Below are 21,687 nucleotides of genomic sequence, written 5' to 3' on the forward strand. Positions count from 1 at the left end.
GCGGAGGCAACAACGGCGGCGGCGGAGGCAACAATGGTCAGCAACAAACAGCGCAGCAAAAGGCAAATCAGAAGCCCGGCGGTATCTCTACCGCCGCAGATGGCTCTACCACCACGCTTGACAAGACAGTCACAATCAAGTAGGGTCGAAGATAACTACAAGATAATGTATATGATGCTAACCTTTCTTATAGTGGTCTTCCTATCCGCTTTAAGGTCAGTGCTCCCGCCGACCAATTTACTCTGGCGTCAGGCGTCGAAGGCGCGCAGGCTGCTCCCAACACGGCGGGCTCCATTGGCATGAACGTGCTGCTGCACGGCGACGGCGGGCAGTCCTTCTTTGACTTTCCCAACCAGGGCGTCAACTCAAACCTTATGGGCGTGGCGGTACTCGCGCCAGACAAGGACCTGAAATGGGGCAGCGGCAATCGCAACGGGGTGGAACGGCCCAACGGCGTGGCGCACTCGCAGGCCGTCAACGACCTCATCAAGCAGGAGCTGCCGCAAATGGTGGCCTTCAACCAGTCCAATGTCTTTTTCACCGGCGTCAGCGGCGGCTCGCTCACCCTCTCCGGCTTCTTCATGCCCGCCTTTCTCGGAAACTACCCCAACGCGGGCGTGCTGCTCTCATGCGGCGCGCTGGTGCCGCAGGTCGACTTTACAGACGAGTCGAAGGCAGCACTCAGCAACACGCGCATCCACTTCCAGTCGACGCAAAAGGAGCTTGGATCGCTGCAGAAGGATATTCCGGCGGCGATCAAGGCGTACGAGCAGGAGGCGCTGGACCAGCGCCTTGACGTCGGCCAGATTAATGCCCTACAGACGGTGGATAATACGCCGAATGCCGGACACTGCGCGTTTGACAATAAGAAATTTGTGAGCGGTGTGCAAACCATGGCCAACAGCTTTGCGGATATTATGCTCAATGGCGGCAACGGGGAGTTGCAGGGCACGGGCAACGTGCTCAACGGGGTGGTTGGGAATGAGGATCTCAAGTTTGGCGAGCCAGAGCGCAAATAGAGAAGAAGAGCATACAGCTAGCCGCTAGCCGCTAGAGGCGAAAGAGTAAATAAATGGAAATACAAATTATACTTGGACAGATTCATAGACCGGTCAGCAAGCCACTCAAGGTCAAATTAGGAATAGGAATGAGGGGAATTAGAATAAGTACAAGTAAGATAAGTAAGATATATAAAATAAGAGGGATAGTAAAATTAAGGAAAATTAAAAGGAGAAAGAAGCATAAATAGTAAGAAAATAGTAAGAATAAGGAAGAGGTTAGTGTTCCTAACTAGCAGGATATTTTGCTATGTATAGCAGCCGAATATAGCTGAGTACCTGTAGGTACCCAAGTAAGTGTACCTAGAGTAGCGCAACTTCCCCGCAAGGCCCCCCAGTTTCAGCACCAAAAGTCCCCTGATCAGTCCCCGCAGCGGCCTTGCAGCGCCTCGCCCGCGGCAAAAGACGGGTACGCTGGCCGCCACGGATCGGGCAGGTCACGATAAGCAAATTACGTGATTGTGACCGTTTGCCAGCGTGACTAACTAGCTGGCTAGGCAGGTAGGGTCACTCAAAACTTGTCTCGGAGATGTCCATCTTGCCGACCGCCTCCTCCTCTCTCCTCTTTTCTCTTTGTCTTCCCTTCAGCCTCCCAACTTGCAGTCAACCAGGCATCTGTTTTCTCTTTCCATTGTCCTTTTTTGTCATCTCCCCTGTCCTCTGCGGAGGCTGATCATGGCGCCGTCCGATGACCGGCCGGTGGCCGCCCGCCAACGCAGCAGCGCCGACGATGCCGCCCCCGACCGCGACGATGACCATGACGATGTGTCGACGTACACCGTCAGCGACGACGGCTTCTCGCTGTCCGACACGTCGGAGCGCCGACGCCTGATCCGCCACAAAAAGTCGGTCCGCGCCGTCGCCCTCGTCGTCGCCACCCTCATGTCGCTCTGCGCCGGCTCCAACGCCGTCTTCTCGCTCTACGCGCCCAAGTTCCAGTCCCACCTGCGCTACACCCAGTTCCAGGTCAACGGCGTCGCCATCGGCAGCTCCGTCGCCCTCTACCTGCCCATCTCTGTCATGGGCTACGTCTGCGACCGCGCCGGGCCCGCGCCGCTGTCCCTGCTCGCCGCCCTGCTCTTCGCCACCGGCTACGGCATCGCCGCCACCATCTACCGCAAGCTCGACCTCGAGTACAACAGCGTCGGCGGCAAGGTACCCGACGGCCGCAACGAGTGGGGATACCCACTCATGGTGTTTGCCTTTGTCTGCATCGGCGCCGCCACCTGCGCCATGTACATTTCGGCCGTCTCGACGTGCGCCAAGAATTTCGGCAAGGGCAAGTACAGAGGTCTCGCCCTCGCCCTGCCCATCACGGCATTCGGCATCAGCGGCATGTGGATCAGCCAATGCGCCAGCCATTGGTTGTACACGGTCCTGCCGGATGGCACCAAGGGTGATGTGGACGTGTTCCGCTTCTTCCTCTTCCTGGCTTTGCTCCTGCTTGCTGTCGGCGTTCTGGGCTTCTTCACCTTGAAGGTGGTGGACGAGGAAGATTTGATCGAGGGCGCCATCGAAGAGTTGGAGCAAAGCGGTCTTTTGGACGACCGCTCGCTGCTCCGACGTGCGGAGAGGGGATATGGAACGAACATGCCTGCAACGCCGGCTTCCATCGAGAGCGCGCCGCTGCTTGCTGCTTCGTTTCGAGACGAAGACGACGCTCAGTGGAAGAAGAACTGGGTTCTCAACGCCGAGACGAGGAGGTTCTTGGCAGATCACACCATGTGGCCCTTTGCGCTTGCTTTCCTGTTCATGGTTGGACCTGGTGAAGCATTTATAAACAATCTCGGTACTATTATTGGAACCCTATCACCCCCACGTACGGATGGCTTCGGTAGCGATACATCGGCGGCTACCCACGTTTCAATATTTGGCCTTACAAGCACCTTGGGTCGCATGTTGATCGGTACCATTACCGACCTAGTCGCTCCCGCACCGCAGACGCAACATGCGCAGCTTCCCATCCACCGCACCTCGAGGCTTCAGCAATTTACCATTTCCCGCGTTGCATTCTTACTCTTCGCCGCCATGACCATGTCTCTGGGCCTAGCGTTCCTCGCCTCGGGCGCTGCGCAGAACCACCCCGACCGCTTCTGGGTCGTCTCCGGTCTTGTCGGCGCCGGCTACGGCGCCATTTTCAGTCTTGCGCCGCTCATCGTCACCATCATCTGGGGCGTTGAGAACTTTGCCACCAACTTTGGCATTGTCACGACGCTCCCTGCGCTCGGTTCGACCTTTTGGGGCCTTGTCTACGCCGCCGGCTACCAAACGGGCGCAAGCCAACCCAGCCGACCGTCCGGGCCGGACGACAGTGTTGGTGATGAGCTTTTCTGCTACGGAAAGAGCTGCTATTCTGCCACGTTTTGGGGCGAGGCCGTGACCGTCTGGATTGCCTCCGCCCTGCTGCTCTGGGCTTGGCTGGGGCCTGGTGGATGGAAGCAGCGCGGCATTCTCATCTAGGACATGCTCGGTCCTCCTGTAAATATTGATTCTTTCATTTTCGTCCCCTTGTCCCTTTAGCACTGGGGGTTCCACAGACTGCATCGCAGCTTTGACGCTACATTTCTGGAGTTTGGTAGACATGGTCATCTATGGTTGACTCGGCGCACATTCATACAATATTATTATAGATTCTCGATTATGACCGTACCACCTTTTATTTTTTTCACCGAGATGTAAAATCCGCGGTTCGTTATAATGTAGATGTACTGTAGCCTCTCAATTAAAACCCACGTGATTTCGTACCTTTTCGCGTCACGGCGACCGTTAAACTCACGCGTCCACTCCACTCAACTTACCAGCTCGTTTGCCATCGCATTGCATCCAGGCGAATTGACATTCAGCTGCACTAGCTGTGCAGTGCCTGGGGCAAAAAAAAATCACATTCTGGTTTCACTATATCTCAGGTTTATTGCGGCATTGTAGAGCAAAATGCCCGCGACTGGTGAGTCGTGAATGGTCAAATACTCGTTACCACTGGCATTAACCCGCAGTAGAGACGGATACGATTCGTATCCTGGTGGCGACAGATAACCATGTCGGGTTCGAGGAGCGAGATGCCATTCGCAAAGATGACAGTTGGCGGACCTTTGACGAGATTCTGACCCTAGCACGCACCGAAGATGTACGAGGCGCCGTTCCTCCCATACCCGCAACGTTTGCTAATTTGTCGCAGGTTGACATGGTCCTTTTAGCTGGCGATCTGTTTCACGATAACAAGCCCTCACGAAAGTCATTGTACCAGGTCATGCGAACACTCCGGCAAAACTGTCTTGGCCTGAAGCCGTGCCCGCTCGAATTCCTCTCCGACGCCGCGACCGTCTTCGAAGGCGCATTCCCCCACGTCAACTATGAAGACCCCGATATCAACATTTCTATTCCAGTCTTTTCCATCCATGGCAATCACGACGACCCCTCCGGCGACGGTAACCTCTGCTCGCTCGATCTCCTGCAAGCCTGCGGGCTGCTCAACTACTACGGTCGAGTGGCAGAGGCCGACAACATCGAGGCACGGCCGATCCTCCTGCAAAAAGGCGAGACGAAACTGGCACTCTTTGGGCTGAGCAATGTCCGCGACGAGCGAATGTTTCGAACATTCCGGGATCACAAGGTCAAATGGTTCAAGCCCGCTGCTGAGACTGGAGACTGGTTCAATCTGCTGGCCGTGCACCAAAATCACCACGCACACACGGCCACTTCATATCTTCCAGAAAATGTGCTGCCCGACTGGATGAATCTGATTGTATGGGGCCATGAGCACGAATGTTTAATTGACCCTACGCAGAACGCAGAAACCGGATTCCACGTCATGCAGCCTGGCTCCTCGGTCGCAACATCACTAGTACCAGGCGAAGCGGTTCAGAAGCACGTGGCTATCGTGAGCATCACTGGAAAGGAGTTCAAAATGGACAAAATTCCATTGAAAACAGTTCGCCCGTTTGTCACGAGAGAAATTATTCTAAATCAGGATAAGCGCTTCAAGGGCTTGGACAAAAAAAAGGACAACCGGCAAGAGGTCACGCGTAGACTGATGGAGGTCGTGGAAGAGATGATTGAACAGGCAAACGCAGAGTGGGAAGCTATCCAAACAGATCAGGAAGCTTTGGAAGAGCCTCCACTGCCGTTGATCCGTCTCAAGGTCGAATATACAGCGCCCGAAGGAGGTGTCTTTGAATGCGAAAACCCACAGAGATTGTCCAACAGGTTTGTCGGCAAGGTGGCGAATACCAACGACGTGGTATACTTTTACCGCAAGAAGACGGTTCAGCGAAAGGCCACGGCCGAAGCTCCCGTGGAAATGCTGGAGAGCCTGGAAGACGGCAGCGACATAGTCAAGGTCGACTCGCTGGTCCAAGATTTTCTTTCTGCACAGTCACTCAAGGTTCTTCCGCAAGGCCCCTTTAGCGAGGCTGTGAACCAATTCGTCGCAAAAGATGACAAGCACGCCATGGAGCTGTTTGTTTCTGAGCATCTTACGGGCCAGGTGAAGCAGATGCTTGGGCTCGAGTCTGACGACGAGGATCTGAACAGCGCCATGGAGATTTACAGGACGAGGGTTGAGAAACAACTGGAGAGTGGTCTCAAGGCGGCCCCCGGACAGCGCCGTCGCGTGCTCCGACCGAAACCGGCGACGTGGGACACTGATTTCGACGGCGAGTGGGAAGACGCCCCTGACGCCTGGACATACGAGGCTGTTGGCGATGGCAGCTTAGTCGCCGGCTCGGCGGCCTCTCGGGTCACCGAATCACTGCTTGACGAGGAGGAAGCGCCGCCCCCAAAAACAACGCGACGCGCAGCGGCCACCAAAAAGGCCCCAGCGAAGAAAGCACCGGCCAAAAAGGCCCCCGCGAAGAAGGCGCCGGCCAAAAAGGCCACGACGGCGCGGGGCCGCGCCCGCAAGCTGCCGTTTGTGGGGTCGGACGAGGAAGAGGAAGATGTGTTGATGGAGTTAGACGAGGAGGAGGAAGACGTGTTGGTGGAGTCAGACGAGGAGCCGGAGCCCGCGCCGCCGCCAAAGCGAGCCACGCGCGTGGCACCGGCAAAAAAGGCCGCGGCAGCTAAGAAGCCTGCCGCAGCCCCAAAGACGACCGCTGCGCCGAGAGCCACGAGAGCCCGACAGGCAACGCAGACTACGCTGGATTTCTCGCAGAAGTCGGGGACGCAGACCAAGGGCGTTGAGATTAGCGACGATGAAATTTCTGAGGACGATGCATTTGAGCCTCCGCCCGCAACAGCGACAAGGTCAAGAAGGCGATAGCTGGAGATGGCTAGATCTGGTATACAACGAATATAATATATGAGCTATCAGATAACCAACTGCTAATTAGACATGTGACAAAAACAAAAGAAGAGTACGGCGGTTGAGAGAGAATTGGCAACATAAGAAAAAAAAAAAAAAAGAAAGGGTTGCACTTCTAGGAAGTGTGGCGGATCTCTCCCGCCGGGAATTGAACCCGGGTCTCAAGCGTGACAAGCTTGCATACTGACCACTATACTACGGAAGATGTACAGGCGTTGACGCCTGTCGTAGCGAGATCACTAGTTGCAATGCGGAGCGTTATTTATTATTATACAGGCACCGAAAGAAATCCTAATTTTCGAAGTCCTAATTTTTAGCGTCCCCATTCGATGTTCCTCCTACGTGGTTTTCCTTGCGGTCATACTGAGTCGCTGAAAATCATTATGAGTCAAATGGAGTATTCAAATCGTGTAGTAGCTTGGCATAATGCAAGATTTCTATGTGCATATAGTCTAACGGGATTGGCAAGCGAACTGATAAAACATCAACGAATCCCCCACTTCGACTCACGATGAGCAACCTGGGTTCCCCGGACGAGTGGGGCCGGGCCTAGAACGGCCACCGGATAGAGGGTCGGCGGAGTCGCACGATGGCTATCAATATTGTCGAGTCCCGAGAGAGACAAAGGAATAGTAAAAATTGTCTGACCATTTTTATAGCTAGGAGTGGATAAATAATTGGAAGAGGCGAATTGACCAGGCAAGCGCACACAATGGCCGAACTGTCGTGAGCGAACTGCCGAGCAGCCAAGCCGGGAATGGCAAATCGCCCCAATATAAACCTTGCGCAGCAGCCACAACGAGAACCCCGCGACTAACAGGCCACCCAGCTGCAGGCCGTAGTCGAACGAAGAAAAAGACAGATTTGACCCCTCATTACATGGAGGGTGCCGCTTTGCATTTTTCGACACCAACACCTCCAAACCTCTCTTTCCCATTTTCAACGCCGCAGTCCATCAACGTTGCCACCACCAAGCTTCGTTCCTACCGCAACTTGGCAAAAAAAACACAGCCAACCAGAAAAGGGACAGAAACCAAAACCAACGACCATGGCCAGCAGCACCATCCGGCTCGGCACCGCCTCGCCCGGCACGCAGGCCACGCGCGCCGCGACTCTGCGGCAGCTGGCCTCGCTGGCGCAGCGCGCGGCGGCGCAGCGCGTCGACCTGCTGCTGCTGCCCGAGGCGTACATTGGGGGGTACCCGCGGGGCACGCATTTCGGGTGCGTGATCGGGGACCGGACGGCGGCGGGCCGCGACGAGTACGCGCGCTACTTTGACGAGGCCGTCGACCTCGGCGACGTCACGGGCGACGCCGGCGCCGGCGCCGGCGACCGCTGGGTCAAGCGGCAGCTCGGCGAGGAGTGGAAGGGCGACGGCACGCGCGAGGCGCTCGAGGCCATTGCCGCCGACGCCGGCGTCTTCCTCGTCGTCGGCCTCATCGAGAGGGCCGGCGGCACGCTGTACTGCGCCGTCGTGTACGTCTGTCCGCGCGAGGGCATGCTGGGGAAGCGCCGCAAAGTGTTGCCTGTAAGTAGGGGTGTTGTTTGATTTTTTTTTTTTGGCCCACTCCAGCGAAAGAAAAAAAGGGATACAGCTAGCTGACCAACTTCACAGACTGGCACAGAACGCCTCTGCTGGGGCCAGGGCAGCCCGAGCACACTCCGCGCCGTGTCCACGACGCTCCGCGGCGTGCGCGTCAACCTGGCCGCCGCCATCTGCTGGGAAAACTACATGCCGCTGCTGCGGCAGGCGCTGTACGCGCAAAACGTCAACCTCTACCTGGCGCCGACGGCCGACAACCGGGACCAGTGGATGGCGCTGATGCGCACCGTCGCGGTCGAGGGGCGCTGCTTCGTCGTCAGCAGCAACATGTGCATCCGCGAAGGCGGCAGCAACGTGAATGGTGTGCACGAGGAAGCGCCGCCGCCGCCGCCGACACGCCGTCGCAACTCCATGATGACGGCCGACGGCAACGAGATTGCGCTGCCGAGCCCCGGTGCTTCGCGGCGCAGACGGAGATCGGTGTTTGATAGCGATGGGAATGAGATTGTGCTGAGCTGCGCCGAGGAGGAGGAGCAGCCACCTGCTGCTGCCGCGCCGACGACGACGACGACGAATGGGGAGACGGCGGCGGCAGCGGCGGCGGCGCCCAAGGCGGCGGGTATCTTGCCCGGGTGGCTCTCGCGAGGCGGGTCGGCGATTGTGTCCCCGTACGGCGACGTGCTGGCCGGGCCGCAGTGGGAGGACAGCGAGGGCATCGTGTGGCAGGACGTGGACATGCGGGATTGTATCCGTGGTCGGCTGGACCTGGACGCCGCGGGGAGCTACTCGCGCAACGATGCCTTTAAGCTCAGCGTCACAGGCCTGGACTTGGATCCCTTGCCGTACTGAGTTGAAGAAAAAAGGAAGGTGTGGTTTTGGTAGGCGACCGGTCATGTTTCTGAGGTCTACATTGGCTAGCACTCGGTTGTTTTGTTTCGGCCATCGTCTGCGTAAGTGAGCGGTCACTCTTGTACAATGTTTCTTGTAACTTGTCTCTCCTATCAGTAACAACCCAGCTCAGATTGTAGTAAGCAAATTACAGGTTTTTTTTTGCGTCATTATCCCTCCGCTGCCTGGCATTGGGTGCCTCGTATCTTTCTGGATGGCCGTGAAAGGTACATACGCACACGAAAACATGTCTAGTGACGAAAAGACCGCGTACTATGGGATATCAAAACTTGCCCTTACTTGTAGTCGCTGTTGAAAGCGTGGCTTTTTCTGGCAAGTTGCCTTCGCTAGCTGCATGATGATCAGCTTTGGGTGAGTGATCCATCTCGGGATTCTGCAGTATCTGTCATAACATAAAAGAAGCATGTCTCATCATTTGTTTATTATCAAGATGATGAAGATACTATAAGCGCTTTTACTAAAACTGTTACAAGTGATGCAAAACAAAAAAGGGAGTCGTATCCCGTCGCTCGCTGAATGCCAATGTATTCTTCTAACCTGATAGCCCGCCCAATGCAAAATCACATATCCCGTCGCTCATTCCTGAGATTCGTCACTCGGCTGCTGTTTTTGGCATGGCCGCCATCCCTTCTCCGCCGCCTCTACGGCCTTGGCTTCCTCTTGCGTTTCGTTGCGCTGTCTCTCCAGCGCCGCCTGCGCGAGGACCTCGCGCCTGCTCAGACCGGCCGTGATGCCGCCACCACCCGCCGCCACCGCGACCCCGCCGAGGACAAACTCGCCGCCCGTCCAGCCGCCGCCGTCTTCCTCCTCCTCCTCCTCGTACGCTTCCTGCCCAGAGACGACGTATCGTGACGTCTCGCCGATGGTGCGGCCGCCCGTCTTCCAGTCCGCCGCATCGACCTCGCGCTCAATCGTGTGGCAGAGGTCCCAAAAGGCGCGGTCGTGGTCGCTGTGAATGTTGTGCGCGAGCTCGTGGCATAGCGTCTTGCGGATCGTCTTGTAGTCGCGGTAGCCGTCGTGCGCGTCGGTCCGCAGCCGCAGCTCAATCACCTCGCCCTTGTTGCGATTGAGCCCGAGGATGCGCGACGTGCCCTCATGCGTCGACTGGGTGTTGGCCAGCGGCTCCATCTCGGTCAGCAGCGCGACCGTGTACTTGCGCTTCTTCATCGTCGCCTTGATGCCGGGGTCTGCCTTGAGGCGCATGAGCAGTGCCAGGCTCCGCTCCGGCCGCGGCAGGCCCTGCAGCGGCTGGACTTGCAAGAACGTGTATTGGGTTTCGTCTGCGCGCGGGGGTTGCTTCTTGTGCGGGCGGACCTTAACACCCTGTCCACCAAAGAGCTGTGAAAAGCCCCCGACGCGGCGCTGCTTGACCTGCTCGACCCGCTCGACCCGCTCGCACATGCGCTGCACGGCCTGCACATCGGACGAGGCAGAGCCCAGGAGCTTGAGCGTCTTGCCCTGGAGCTCGGCGAGGGCCATGTCGGGGTTCTTCAAGGGCACCTTGAGCAGCGGGCCCTTGGGCACGAGGATCTTTTGGTTGGCGACGGGGATGTTGAGTGTCGCCTCGAGTTCTTCAAAAAGCTGGACGACGGTAGCGTCGGGGGGGAACTGCAGGTCGCATGTCGCCTGCCGGTGGGAGATGTTGAGCGTGATCCAGTCGCTCTCGGACTCGGCCTCTGAGGCGTCGGGGCTGTGTGATCGCTTTGGGTCGGTCATAACTGTTGGCGCTCGATGGAGTAGGCTGTTGGTCGTAGAAAGTTGTTTCTGATGTTCGCTTGTCGCAGTAATAAAGGCAGGCGATGGAGGCTTAGACTATGAGTGTGGTCTGATGCGGATTACAAATGCAGCAGTATGGAGTAGATAGGCTGTAAATCCGCAGTGGTGGTGCTGTGGTGGAGTTTGGTTTGCGGTTGAATTTTGTGGTATATCGATGATGAATCCGGAGAGTAGAACTGGAGAGACAAGGGATAATATAGGTATTTCGTTTGGCTACCTGTCAAAGGGGCACATCCGGAAGTTCCTGGGGATACCAATCTGAAGGGTTCGGGTTGCTTCGTTCCTGCTTGGTAATGGGTAATGACGTTTGGGATGATTACCTAGGCATGCGCCACACGCCTTGGTCGTATTCGCTGCCCAGCTCTTGTGAGGCGCAGTCACGGACCCGGCAAAGTCAAAGTCCGACCACGAGACACTTGAGTGGGGCCGCTACACCAGCGCTAAAATTCCACTTGTTACACTTGTTACAGGTAGTTTTGGGAATGAGTTTATTAGGGTGACAAAAAAAACTAGACCCGTAAACGAAGTCTACACTGTATTCAAAAGATATAGTAGTAGAAGGAAGAAGAAGGATGAAAACGAAAATTGGGAAGGATAGGGAGAATAAGAGGTGAATAAATCGTGAATAAACATAATAGCAACTTATTCTACACCGGCGTTTTATTACTATGTATGGAGTGGGGAGTATATTATTCAGGAAGATCTACAGCAATCATGAAGTAGATCTATGGGCGTCGATCCTATGTACTAGCTCAAGATCTGCAATTTACCAGCCTACTCTTCCTTCTGCGGAATGAGCGAGTGAGCAATTGGGCTGTCCACGTACTCGACAAGTTGTGTCTCACTACCCTTACATCATCATGCCTTTACTCCCCCGTGGCACCTCTCAAAATCTTTCATGGCATAGTTTACAACCCAGTCAGACTTGAGTACCTCAGCGGCGCTAGGACGTAGTTGCGGATCTTGTGAAAGCAGGCGACGCACAAGATGCACAAACGCTGTCTTTTCCTCGTCTGAGAATAAATCCAACTCTTGCTCTTTTCGATATTTTTGCACCGTTTCATCGAACGTCTCGTCAAGTGGCGCAAACCCCGTTTTTCCTTGAATTGAGTTTCCCTTGTCATCGAAGTATTTAGACCGCTCATCCCAGCGCGACCACCAGCGGTCTGGCAATGGCCCTAAAACTTCCACGTGCTGGGGAATTATCGCGGAGAAATCGTAGAAAATGGTACCGAATAGGGGCCTGATACTGAAGATATTCCAGATAGTAAGACCAAGACACCAGATATCAGCCGAGAAAGACAGCGGCAATGATGGCTCGAAATATGTTTCTGGGGGGCGGGCATCCACATGTGATCGACAGTCTTCGCAAGGCCGCGTGATTGACTTAGGCGCAAATGCCTCACCAAAGTCGACGAGAAGCAGGTTCGTCTCCTCGAGAGATACTTTGACGGCAGTCTTACCAAGGTAGAGTGGGTGCACAACTTTCTTAGGGACATTGGGTGGCAATGGACCGCCGTCAAAGCGAGAAACCAAATCGGTCTCGGGCTCCTTGTATTTCTCATAGAATTGCGCGACAGACAGCTGGTCTAGGTGGGATGTAAGCCGAAGCATCACATTACCGAGATGTATATCTAGTAGATGGAAACAAAGCATTAGCGGCCTACCCAATAAATGCATAGCAAGCGACTGCAGGGATCGTACCTCCATGGATATAGCCTCGCCCATGCATGTAGGCGATAGCCGACACAAGCTTAACTGACAAAGCTCTGGCTACCTCAAGCCTAAACATGGACCCTGCCAAGACGGACATCAGATTAGCTTCCGCCAGAGCAGTCGTGTAGCTGCGGTGCTCTCCGTTAGGGCCGTGTATGGTAAATTCGTCCAACAGTCGAGGAATGGCATTCCATCCGGACGAGGTGACAGGATCCAGCAGCATATCGGATTGAGGGTTTGAAAGAATCTTCAAAACGCTGGTCTCCTCCCCCCTCGATTCAGCCACGCCGATTTTAAGAGCAACATAAGTATCACGTTGCAGGTCCCGTGTAATCCAGACGGTAGAGTAACCCCCCCACCCAAGCTTGTCAACGATTTGATAGCGCTCGTTGAAAACATCTCCTATCATCACCGGATGATAGCCGCCGACGGTGTATCTTTCGAGATCTTCCGTCCCATCAATCCACCGATACTTTGGGCGGTACTCGTGCGGTGGCTCTTGTGAGGCTATGGCAGCCCTGGCGCTGGACGAGAGCCCTTTGCAAAGTGACAAGGCGCCGCCGATACGGGCATTGTTTCCAGACCAGCAAAAGCGTGTACGAATTCGGCAAGGCTGCGATAGGATCCGTAGTGATATCATCCCGTTAGCATGTAGGGGTGAGATTTAAATATGGCGAGGAAAGATGGTTCAGTTGATGGCGACGCGCGCCAACCCCTCGAAGCTGTGGTGGGTCTTACAGTTGGCCAGTCACAGGGCCACCAGCCCTTGTTGACTGGTGCCTGACAACTTATTGCGTAGGTAGGGATACCTGAGGTATATTATTGCCAAATATACCGTTAAGAGGACAAAGCATCCTTACTCCGTACCTAGGTAATATAGAATACAACGCAATGAGTGGGTACCTACGGAGTACAAGCGGTATGTTAGTTAGATAGATACCTGCCTAGAAGATGCATCACCTTGTTATTATAGACAAGACTTGGCGGATCTGAAAACAAAATAATGCATAGACGCGAGCGAGTTATTACAATATCACTATTCGTCTCCCAAGTTAATAGCTAAAGATCACATAGATAACCTGCCACATTCCTGCCCCTCCGGATTACACGACAAACCACCGACGCAGATCATTTAACCACTGGACGGTTGCACAAGCGATAAGACAATTGTCAGGTGGGAGAGTTCAGGGCGAGTATAGTGTTCCTTTTTCTCTAGTCTTCGTGCACAGGAGTATATATTCTGCCGAATGTTGCCTTGTTATATTCTGTGTCGAATCACTGGAGCTCCGTGCGGTAGCCACCTTTGATATCCAGGCTCCAATGTTTATGCTCGCCGTCGAGCGAACTTCCTCCTCCATACTTATGCTTTCATCGGAGTCGGAGAATGCATCGATCCACGAATGCTCACGAATCGCTCGCTCGGCGACTGGGTAGCCATCCATCTCCTACATCCACATAGTTTTGCGTCATAGTCGACGAGAGGTCCGCATCACGGTCCAGCTCCTCATGCGGAATTGCGGCGTCGTTGTCGTCGTCGCCGTCCATATCGAATCATGTCTCGGTGCCTATCCATGAAGACGTAGAGCCTTTCTGAAATATTATCGTGTCGTCATTGCAGTCCGAGGAGGTATCTGCATATCGTAGACCACGATGGCCGGCACAGGACGCGTGCAACCGCACGTCCAGGGTACAGTCCAGGAGCGCTATTGAACCAAACGGTGTGAACGGTATCAGAGGCGGCATCTGATGGAATTCGTTTTGTGCAAGAAACATAAGCCGCGCCTCGTCAGCGCGAGTAATCTCGCCAGTACAAGACTCGGTAGAGACAGGCCGCTGGACAGACGAGATGAACGTGTTAGTCCAAGCAGCGGCGTGTAGATCCATGTGGTACATAGCCGGACGTGCGCGTTTCATGATATTGTGTGGTAATTCTACCAGTATAGCTCCCAGCCTGAGAAAATCTAAGTGTGGTGATCTTCGCATCAGCATACGTGCTAGGATGGCAGGCTCTTGCGTCGGCGTCGGCGTCGGCGCCTAGAACTGCACAGGCACGAGCCATCTTCAAAGATGACGCGCGTGGTGCAGAGAAATGCGACCGGCAATCTCGGCTTGATGGTGAAAGGCGGCATGTCACATTTGCCGTCAGATGTCTCCCAGTACGTTCGCCCAGTGACTTGTAAAGTTGTTTGTTGACCCTTTGTCCACTTCTAGCTGCAAAGGTAGGTATGGGTGATTTGGAAAGGCTTTCGCTATGCTCGTGTGAGGGAATCCGGATGGTTTGGCGATGGCGCAGTCATAAAGCTCAAACCAAGTTTTGTATCCAGCCACAAACATGCGTTTGAAGACATCGTCGTCGGGCATGAGGGCATCTTGCATTATGTTGTCCGCTGCAAGGCGCAAAGACGCGGGAGTGCAATGTCGGCAGAGCAATGTTGGGAAGCAATGTCGGGAGAGCAATGTCGGGAGACCTAGGCAACACTCTTCGGTGCGTGCTTTACCATTTTGGTTTTCCATGGTGTCCCACAATCTGGTTCGTATAATCGCAAAACCGTAACGTTCAGTTCGTGTCAAGACCTCCGAGTCGATAAAGGCCTTTGGCTTGGACGCTCAGCTGCCAAGAATCATGTTCAACGGAAAGAGAACCAACGCCGACGAGTTGATTAGGCCTAACGAGGTGGTTGCGATGAGCTCCTCAGCTTGGGCAGCGCGTTCGCAGCAATTTCTTCAGCCTGTTCATAATGGTGAGGGAGAAGTACGTCCAACAAGTGCTGTAAATACAGTGGGTGCGCACTGCGGCAGCCGACAATTGCGGGTGTCGTGGAAAAAAGATGATGTCTCTTTACCAGCATCCAGCTTGAACTGTTCCTTTCATGCTATATAGGTACCTAGTACTAGTGAAATCAAATAGTTGGCTAATTGCTTTAATTTGTTTATATTCTTTTCCCCCAAAAGATATATATAGCTCTCGCGCAAGTAGTTTTCCCAACTGGTGGTGCTTGATGATCCCAACCTTGACCAGACATTATAGAATTTAATCGACTATAGATTTATTCCTCTTGCGGAGTTCTTTCTTTTGGTTTCGTGAGATATTCCACCTCGTAAAGTGCTCCCCAAACCTCGTCCACGACTTCATCAACCTGCCACTTGAGCTTGGACCTGATCAACCCCTGCAGTAGCATCAACCCACCCCTGACCAGCAGCCGCAATCACGCTAGCCCGATTTGGCAAGCTCTGTAATCCACTGTAAAGTCACTGAATAGCACGCTGAAACCAGCCCACGCCCGTCGTCGCGGCCCGCCAGAATGACGCTGTTCATCGCTCACAGACTGGGGCAAACCAAAATCTACCAATGAGGGCGCCAGCGCGTGTCGTGTCCTTTTTGGTTTCTCGACTCCCTTTCATCCTCGCGCAACCACCATCCCCCAAACGTCTCCGAGTCGCCGCTCACTTCGAACCTCCCGCGCGAAATCTAATTCCTATTCGGTTCCTCTGGAATCTCTCGATTTTAGTTATTTCTTTCTGACGAGGAGCGCAAGCTTCCAAGCCTTCACAATGCCGCTCAACCTCTTTCGCGTTGCTGGTGCGCCAATCCCCCCCGGCGACAGCTTCAAAACACTGCCCCCTCGACCATGCTAACACGATACTTCAGCGGACTTTTCGCACTTGGCCAGCATCTTCGTCCTGCTGCACAAAATGGTGCAGTTAAATGTGCGTATTCGCTCTGTTCCTAGCTCCCTCGCGGCGCACAATGACATCCATTAACCACTCTTCAATCAGAGCTGCTCCGGCATCTCCTTCAAGTCGCAAGCTCTCTACCTCATGGTCTATGTGGCGAGATATCTCGGTTCGTTTCCCCTCTTGCTGTCTCGCGCCCCATTGACTAACCATTGGCCTGTTTGACTCGCAGATCTCTTCGCCACCAACAGCCTGTACAACTTTGTCTTCAAGGTCCTCTTCATCGGCTCGCAGGGCTACATCATCTACCTCATGACCAACGCCTACAAGCCCACCAACGACCCCAATGTCGACACCTTTCGCGTCCAGTACCTCCTGGGCGGTGCCGCCGTCCTCGCCGTCCTCTTCCCCGTCCGCTACACCGTCATGGAGGTCCTCTGGGCCTTTTCCATCTGGCTCGAGTCTGTCGCCATCCTGCCCCAGCTCTTCATGCTGCAACGCACCGGCGAGGCGGAGACCATCACCACCCACTATCTCTTCGCTCTCGGTAGCTACCGCGCCCTCTACATTCCCAACTGGATCTACCGCTACTTTACCGAGCCCAACCACAAGCCCGACTGGATTGCCATTATTGCTGGCCTCATCCAGACCGTCCTCTACAGCGACTTCTTCTATGTCTACTACACCAAGGTTCTCAAGGGCAAGAAGTTTAAGCTGCCCGTTTAAGCAGGCTGTTTGCTCCTAGCGGTCTTGGGGCGGGCGTACGCGGTGGTGCACTGACGCACCTATCAACCCATCATCATCAGGATCGCGAAAAAGCAGCTTCATTCACACGATATTCGAGACGAAAAAAAAATCGAATCGTCACACTTCATCCACAACACTTTATTTGCACTTAGACGGCGTTTGGGGAGCTCGTTTGCTTGGACAAGGCGACTCTGGGCACGCCATGATGTGCAGGGGAGGTTGTGGCAACGCAGCACCAGGGGTAGGATGGACAATAAAAGTAATTACAATTTTACGAGTCAAAAATCTTACTGATAACGAATACAAAACAATTCAAAAGTCAGAAAAATGTTCAACGTGGTTTTGCTGTCGCCATTTCACCAAGGCTGTAGAGGGGAGATGGTGGCAACGCGGCAGGGGGCAGGGTGGAACATAAAACAAATTCCAAGTTCAGGATTCAAACATTACAGATACTATCTATAATGGAAAAGGTCTTCAGAAAAGATATAAATGTGCTTGTATTCGCCATTTTACCACTATGCCGACAGCGCACCTGTTTACGGTCACGTGCGGGTCTTGCATCGCGCCCGTAGGACGGCCGGTTCAAATAAGCCATCATCACTTCAACCATCTGCAGGCGCACATTTTGCCCACCTCCATCCGCAAAAAGGACGTGTGCATCGAGTATCCCAACATGGCCGGCGACGCCCCCAACAGCAGCCAGCAGCCGGCCGCGGCCCCCAACGGCGAGGTCAACGGCCCAGTCCAGCTCCCTGCTGGCGACTCGAAGCTGCCCTCGCGCAAGGACACTTCTCTCCGCGAATTTCTCAACAAGGTGGACGATTGCGCACCCATTGTACGACTACTCCGTCTTTCTTTCTTTTCCTCCTTTTCTCTAGTTTTTGAGCTGATCTTGATGCATTAGATCCCCGACGCCGTCACCCAATACTACATGACCAAGGCCGGCCTCCCCCCGCCACCGCAGACGGACCAGCGACTGGCGCGGCTCCTCGCGCTCGCGACGCAAAAGTTCATCGCCGACATCGCGGCCGACGCGTACCAGTACAGCCGCATCCGGGCGTCGAGCAACACAAACGCCAACAACCCGATGGGCTCGCTCGGCGCCGCCGCCGGCTTCCCCATTCCCGGGCAGCAGGCCGGGCAGCCGGGCAACAAGGACCAGGGCAAGGGCGCGCCGCTGGGCATCCAGCGGCCCGGGTACGGTGGCGGCGGCCAGGGCGGCAGCCAGAACAGGACGGTCCTGACCATGGAGGACCTCGGCATGGCGGTCGGCGAGTACGGCGTGAATGTGAAGCGGAGTGAGTTTTACCGGTAGAGGCGCCACCGCGCGAGAGTTTAGATGATGTCGGCGGGCTTTCTTCTTTTGACGCCTACGGGCTTGCGGGATTTTGGTATTGGTATTGTTACGTATGGATTGGCGTTCTGGCGTTGGATTTGGCCGGGGGACACTGCCCGCGTGGAATGAACGCTACAGCGAGGCAACAACATGATTCCGTACTTTGAACCACCGAATAAATAATGATCTCCACGGATTGACAGATAACTTCGTTTGTTGCTGATTATGTATTCGTATTGATACAATGTGGTATTTGTACAGCGCGACCTCGCTTCCTGTCGCAAATCCTCCCTCATTCGGTACTGTTCGTCTTTACTTCTTGCCGTAAATATTCGGTTTCCGCGTCCTACACCAATCCTGTTAGCCCCCAAGCCATCTCTCCTGTGCAAACCATCCGAGGTACGTACGGCGCAAACTCGCCCAGCTTGTGTCCGACCATGTCTTCCGTTATCAGCAGCGGGAGATAGTCCTTGCCGTTGTGAATCTCAAACTTGAGCCCGACAAAGTTGGGCAAAATCGTCGCGGAGCGTGCCTGAGTGCGCACGGGGGGGACCTTGTCGCCGGCCTTTTTCGGCCACACAATGGGCAGGCTGTAATCGATTGCGGGTTAGGAATTGGCAGATTTGGGGTTTTTTTCGGGGTGCTGGAGGATCTTACGGGACGAGATTGGGCCCTGGAGAAATGGTCTGGTTAGTATCGCTTGAGTAGGAGCAATTGAGGATGGCGATTCTTACCCTTCCATACGGAGCGCTTCAGAAGTAATCTTGTGGGCTGCATTGTGACTGGTTTGGGGCTGGATGACTGGTGAGATCGCAAGCTTGTATCGACTTTGGCGCAGGTGTCGGAACCAATGTAGATCACGTGATGTCGTGGCTATTCCGCGTCGCCTGTGCGTGTGTGGGTTGGTATATGGTATTTAAACTGTTTGTTTTACTTTTTTGTATTTCTTTACATGTTTTCCTCTTTTTGGTTGTTTTTTTCCTCCTCCTGTTTACTCTTGTCCGTTATGATCAAGTTCTAGCATTGCTGTTCCACGGCCGTTTTTATTGAACTAGGTAGGTACTTAGGTCGTTGAACTGCCTAAGACACTACATGAAACATACCCAAATGGCCGACGAAAACGAACAAAAACTTATAACTAGAACCAGCGATAAAAAGGACCTCCTATTCCACGAACTTTCACCGTGGTGCAGAAATGTGTAGACCCCTAAAGCTAAACTCTAAGTCGGTTATAGGGTACCAGCGCAACGATGTCATCACGTGGGGCAACGGGTAACCACGTCGTGTAGAACAACGCTTTGCGTTGAGCAACACGCTGGGGGAATTTGTCCGTATAACTGGCCATACAATAGACAAATAAACAAAGTCCTGGATATAATTGTGGGAGGATAATCTGAGCATTTCCACACCATAAACCATGCTTGCCGTCTCCGTTGGGGTAATTGATAGCGTCTTCATACACGCCCCTGTTGCCACGCCGGCCGCTGAACCCTTTGCGGCAGCTCCACCGCGCAGTCCCCCGTTCCCCCAAAGTCCGCTGGAAGAAGCCACATCAACCAACAAAATCAAAGCCGGGCTGGCATCTGATCCATTTGCTTTCCATAGACGGCCAACTCGCCTCATCGAGGATATCCGTACCCATCACCAGCGAAGAGAATCTCGACGGCGGCGGCGTTGATCATTTTTCATCGCCTTGTCCCCATCTCCCCGTCGCTTGCCCAGGGACACGCACTTGGACCCGACACCCAAAGATACAGACACAGAGCTCTCCCAGTCACACCTAAAAACACACACCTACACACACGGCGTTCTCTGCGACATGCCAGACGCAAAGGCCTCCGGGGCCGACACGGGCGGCGGCACGGCGCGGGCGCGCGACCACAACCAGGGCAACCAGGGCCGGTCCTACACGGTCGAGCAAAAGGCGGCGGTGCTGCGAATCCGGCGCTGCGACGCGACAGCGTTTTACGAGATCTTGGACCTCGAGTCGGTGCGGCGGACATGCACTGAGGGGGAGATCAAAAAGGCATACCGCAAGCAGTCGCTGCTGACGCACCCGGACAAGAACGGCCACGAAAACGCCGACGAGGCCTTCAAGATGGTCAGCCGTGCGTTTGGCGTGCTCGGCGACAAGGAGAAGAGGGAAAAGTATGACCGCTTCGGCACCGACCCGGACAGCCGCTTCGCGCAGGCACAGGCGCAGAGCCCCTTCTCCGGGTTTGCATCGCGGCAGCCATCAGGCGGCATGGGCGCGCGGCAGGGCGGTCCCATGGGCGGTGGTGGTGGTGGCGGCGGCTGGGATGAGGATATCAGCCCCGAGGAGATGTTTGCGCGGTTTTTCGGCGGCGGCTTTGGCGGCGGCGGCTTTGGTGGCGGCGGAGGTATGGCGGAACCAATTCTTGTCTATACATGTGAACGCTGGCTAACGATGCACCATCTACAGTCTTTGATACAGGCCCTCAGTTTGTCTTTAACTTTGGCGGCGGCCCGGGCATCCGCGTGCACCAATTCGGCGGTGCGAGGCCCCGCGGACGGCCACGCGACACCCAGAACCGACCGGAGGAGACGCAAGGCGGCGGCGGCGGCCTGCAGAACCTGATTGGCATTCTGCCGATCCTACTGTTCTTCATCTTCCCGCTGCTCACGTCCCTCTTTGGCGGGGACGGCGGGCCGGCGACGCCCAACATGGCGTTTGACAACCCCAGCGCGCCGTACACGCACGAGCGGACGACGCCGGTGCACGGGATCAAGTACTTTGTGCGGGAGCGGGACGTGCGGCAGTACACCAAGGGCCAGCTGGGCGACCTGGACCGGGTGGCGGAGCAGAGCGCGCTGCAGCAGATCCGGAGCGGGTGCGAGCGGGAGCAGGCGACGCAGCGGCGGATGCGCGAGGACGCGACGGGGTGGTTCTACCAGGACGAGGTCAAGATGGCGCTGGCGGACGCGCTCGAGATGCCGCACTGCAGACGGTGGACGGGGCTGGTGGAGAAGAGCAAGAAGGGGAAATAGAGGGCCGACGTGCGTCCCGTCTCATGAACAAGAGGGGGCTTCAAATTTGAAAGTATATCAAGGTTGGATGGGGAACTTTTTGTGGCGTCTTGTTTCTACGGCGTTTAGGTGTGTGTGTACTCGCGAAAAAACAACGTGTGTTGTGCATAGTATTTGGTGTCGAGACCGGGTAGAGTTGCTGCTGCATGGTTGATGTCGAAGAAGCATATAATACATTCATGAATATAGCATGTAGATATATCCCTAGTTACGCAATGTCATGGTGCAAACTTTCAGAAGAGGCGGTCTTATGAAGTCGACCATTCTCTTGGTTTAGCCTTGCCAAGAAATGCATCGAACTAGATGAAGCCCCTGCACAGCCCTATCAGCGGCAATACAATGAAGTAAGTAATACCCCGCAGCCAGTGGCATCTCGTCGCATTCGCATTTTAAATTTACTCGGGTACGTAGCGTGTTACGTATGTGCCTGCGTTGGTGCACATCAGCCATCCCCACCACCGAGTTAGTAAACTCTACCTGTCTACGCTTAGAGGACAAGCCTGGCCATGATATACTTTCCGTCAGCTAAAGTCAATTGGTAGTTGAAAGGAAGATGTAAAGTAAAAAACAGACTTTTCAA

At 54.8% G+C, this 21,687-nt stretch overlaps 9 protein-coding genes across 9 annotated transcripts in view; 7 read left to right on the forward strand and 2 right to left on the reverse strand.

The window, feature by feature from the left end:
* Positions 1–1,019, forward strand: part of CCM_02128 (Cyclin-like F-box) — a gene marked incomplete at both ends in the record, with an annotated part of 5,681 nt that extends 4,662 nt beyond the window's left edge. Inside the window, one exon of the mRNA XM_006667281.1 lies at positions 194–1,019. Within this exon, the coding sequence (XP_006667344.1) occupies positions 194–1,019 (826 nt within the window). The remainder of the gene's footprint in view (positions 1–193) is intronic.
* Positions 1,020–1,733: 714 nt separating this feature from the next.
* CCM_02129 (MFS monocarboxylic acid transporter) lies at positions 1,734–3,518 on the forward strand (the record flags this gene model as incomplete). The annotated part of the gene is made up of 1 exon (XM_006667282.1): positions 1,734–3,518. The coding sequence occupies one exon, from the start codon at positions 1,734–1,736 to the stop codon at positions 3,516–3,518; it is 1,785 nt and encodes a 594-aa protein (XP_006667345.1).
* A 471-nt stretch (positions 3,519–3,989) lies between these two features.
* Positions 3,990–6,315, forward strand: CCM_02130 (DNA repair protein rad32; the record flags this gene model as incomplete). Its single annotated transcript, XM_006667283.1, has 2 exons — positions 3,990–4,002; positions 4,052–6,315. 2 exons carry the CDS (start codon positions 3,990–3,992, stop codon positions 6,313–6,315), a joined length of 2,277 nt encoding a protein of 758 aa, XP_006667346.1.
* Positions 6,316–7,069: 754 nt separating this feature from the next.
* Positions 7,070–8,749, forward strand: CCM_02131 (hydrolase, carbon-nitrogen family protein; the record flags this gene model as incomplete). The annotated part of the gene is made up of 4 exons (XM_006667284.1): positions 7,070–7,083; positions 7,104–7,578; positions 7,640–7,885; positions 7,973–8,749. 4 exons carry the CDS (start codon positions 7,070–7,072, stop codon positions 8,747–8,749), a joined length of 1,512 nt encoding a protein of 503 aa, XP_006667347.1.
* Positions 8,750–9,385: 636 nt separating this feature from the next.
* Positions 9,386–12,941, reverse strand: CCM_02132 (protein kinase domain-containing protein; the record flags this gene model as incomplete). Its single annotated transcript, XM_006667285.1, has 3 exons — positions 9,386–10,510; positions 11,456–12,219; positions 12,290–12,941. 3 exons carry the CDS (start codon positions 12,939–12,941, stop codon positions 9,386–9,388), a joined length of 2,541 nt encoding a protein of 846 aa, XP_006667348.1.
* A 2,912-nt stretch (positions 12,942–15,853) lies between these two features.
* CCM_02133 (HDEL sequence binding protein, putative) lies at positions 15,854–16,702 on the forward strand (the record flags this gene model as incomplete). Its single annotated transcript, XM_006667286.1, has 4 exons — positions 15,854–15,881; positions 15,951–16,009; positions 16,079–16,145; positions 16,209–16,702. The coding sequence occupies 4 exons, from the start codon at positions 15,854–15,856 to the stop codon at positions 16,700–16,702; spliced, it is 648 nt and encodes a 215-aa protein (XP_006667349.1).
* A 538-nt stretch (positions 16,703–17,240) lies between these two features.
* Positions 17,241–18,038, forward strand: CCM_02134 (TFIID and and SAGA complex TAF10 subunit, putative; the record flags this gene model as incomplete). The annotated part of the gene is made up of 2 exons (XM_006667287.1): positions 17,241–17,558; positions 17,628–18,038. The coding sequence occupies 2 exons, from the start codon at positions 17,241–17,243 to the stop codon at positions 18,036–18,038; spliced, it is 729 nt and encodes a 242-aa protein (XP_006667350.1).
* Positions 18,039–18,371: 333 nt separating this feature from the next.
* CCM_02135 (mitochondrial ribosomal protein S19) lies at positions 18,372–18,836 on the reverse strand (the record flags this gene model as incomplete). The annotated part of the gene is made up of 4 exons (XM_006667288.1): positions 18,372–18,405; positions 18,467–18,649; positions 18,717–18,732; positions 18,794–18,836. The coding sequence occupies 4 exons, from the start codon at positions 18,834–18,836 to the stop codon at positions 18,372–18,374; spliced, it is 276 nt and encodes a 91-aa protein (XP_006667351.1).
* Positions 18,837–19,476: 640 nt separating this feature from the next.
* Positions 19,477–21,068, forward strand: CCM_02136 (ER associated DnaJ chaperone (Hlj1), putative; the record flags this gene model as incomplete). The annotated part of the gene is made up of 3 exons (XM_006667289.1): positions 19,477–19,706; positions 19,782–20,440; positions 20,503–21,068. The coding sequence occupies 3 exons, from the start codon at positions 19,477–19,479 to the stop codon at positions 21,066–21,068; spliced, it is 1,455 nt and encodes a 484-aa protein (XP_006667352.1).
* Positions 21,069–21,687: the final 619 nt, after the last annotated feature.

The sequence above is a fragment of the Cordyceps militaris genome (assembly GCF_000225605.1).
Source record: "Cordyceps militaris CM01 unplaced genomic scaffold CCM_S00002, whole genome shotgun sequence".
Taxonomy (NCBI): domain Eukaryota; kingdom Fungi; phylum Ascomycota; class Sordariomycetes; order Hypocreales; family Cordycipitaceae; genus Cordyceps; species Cordyceps militaris.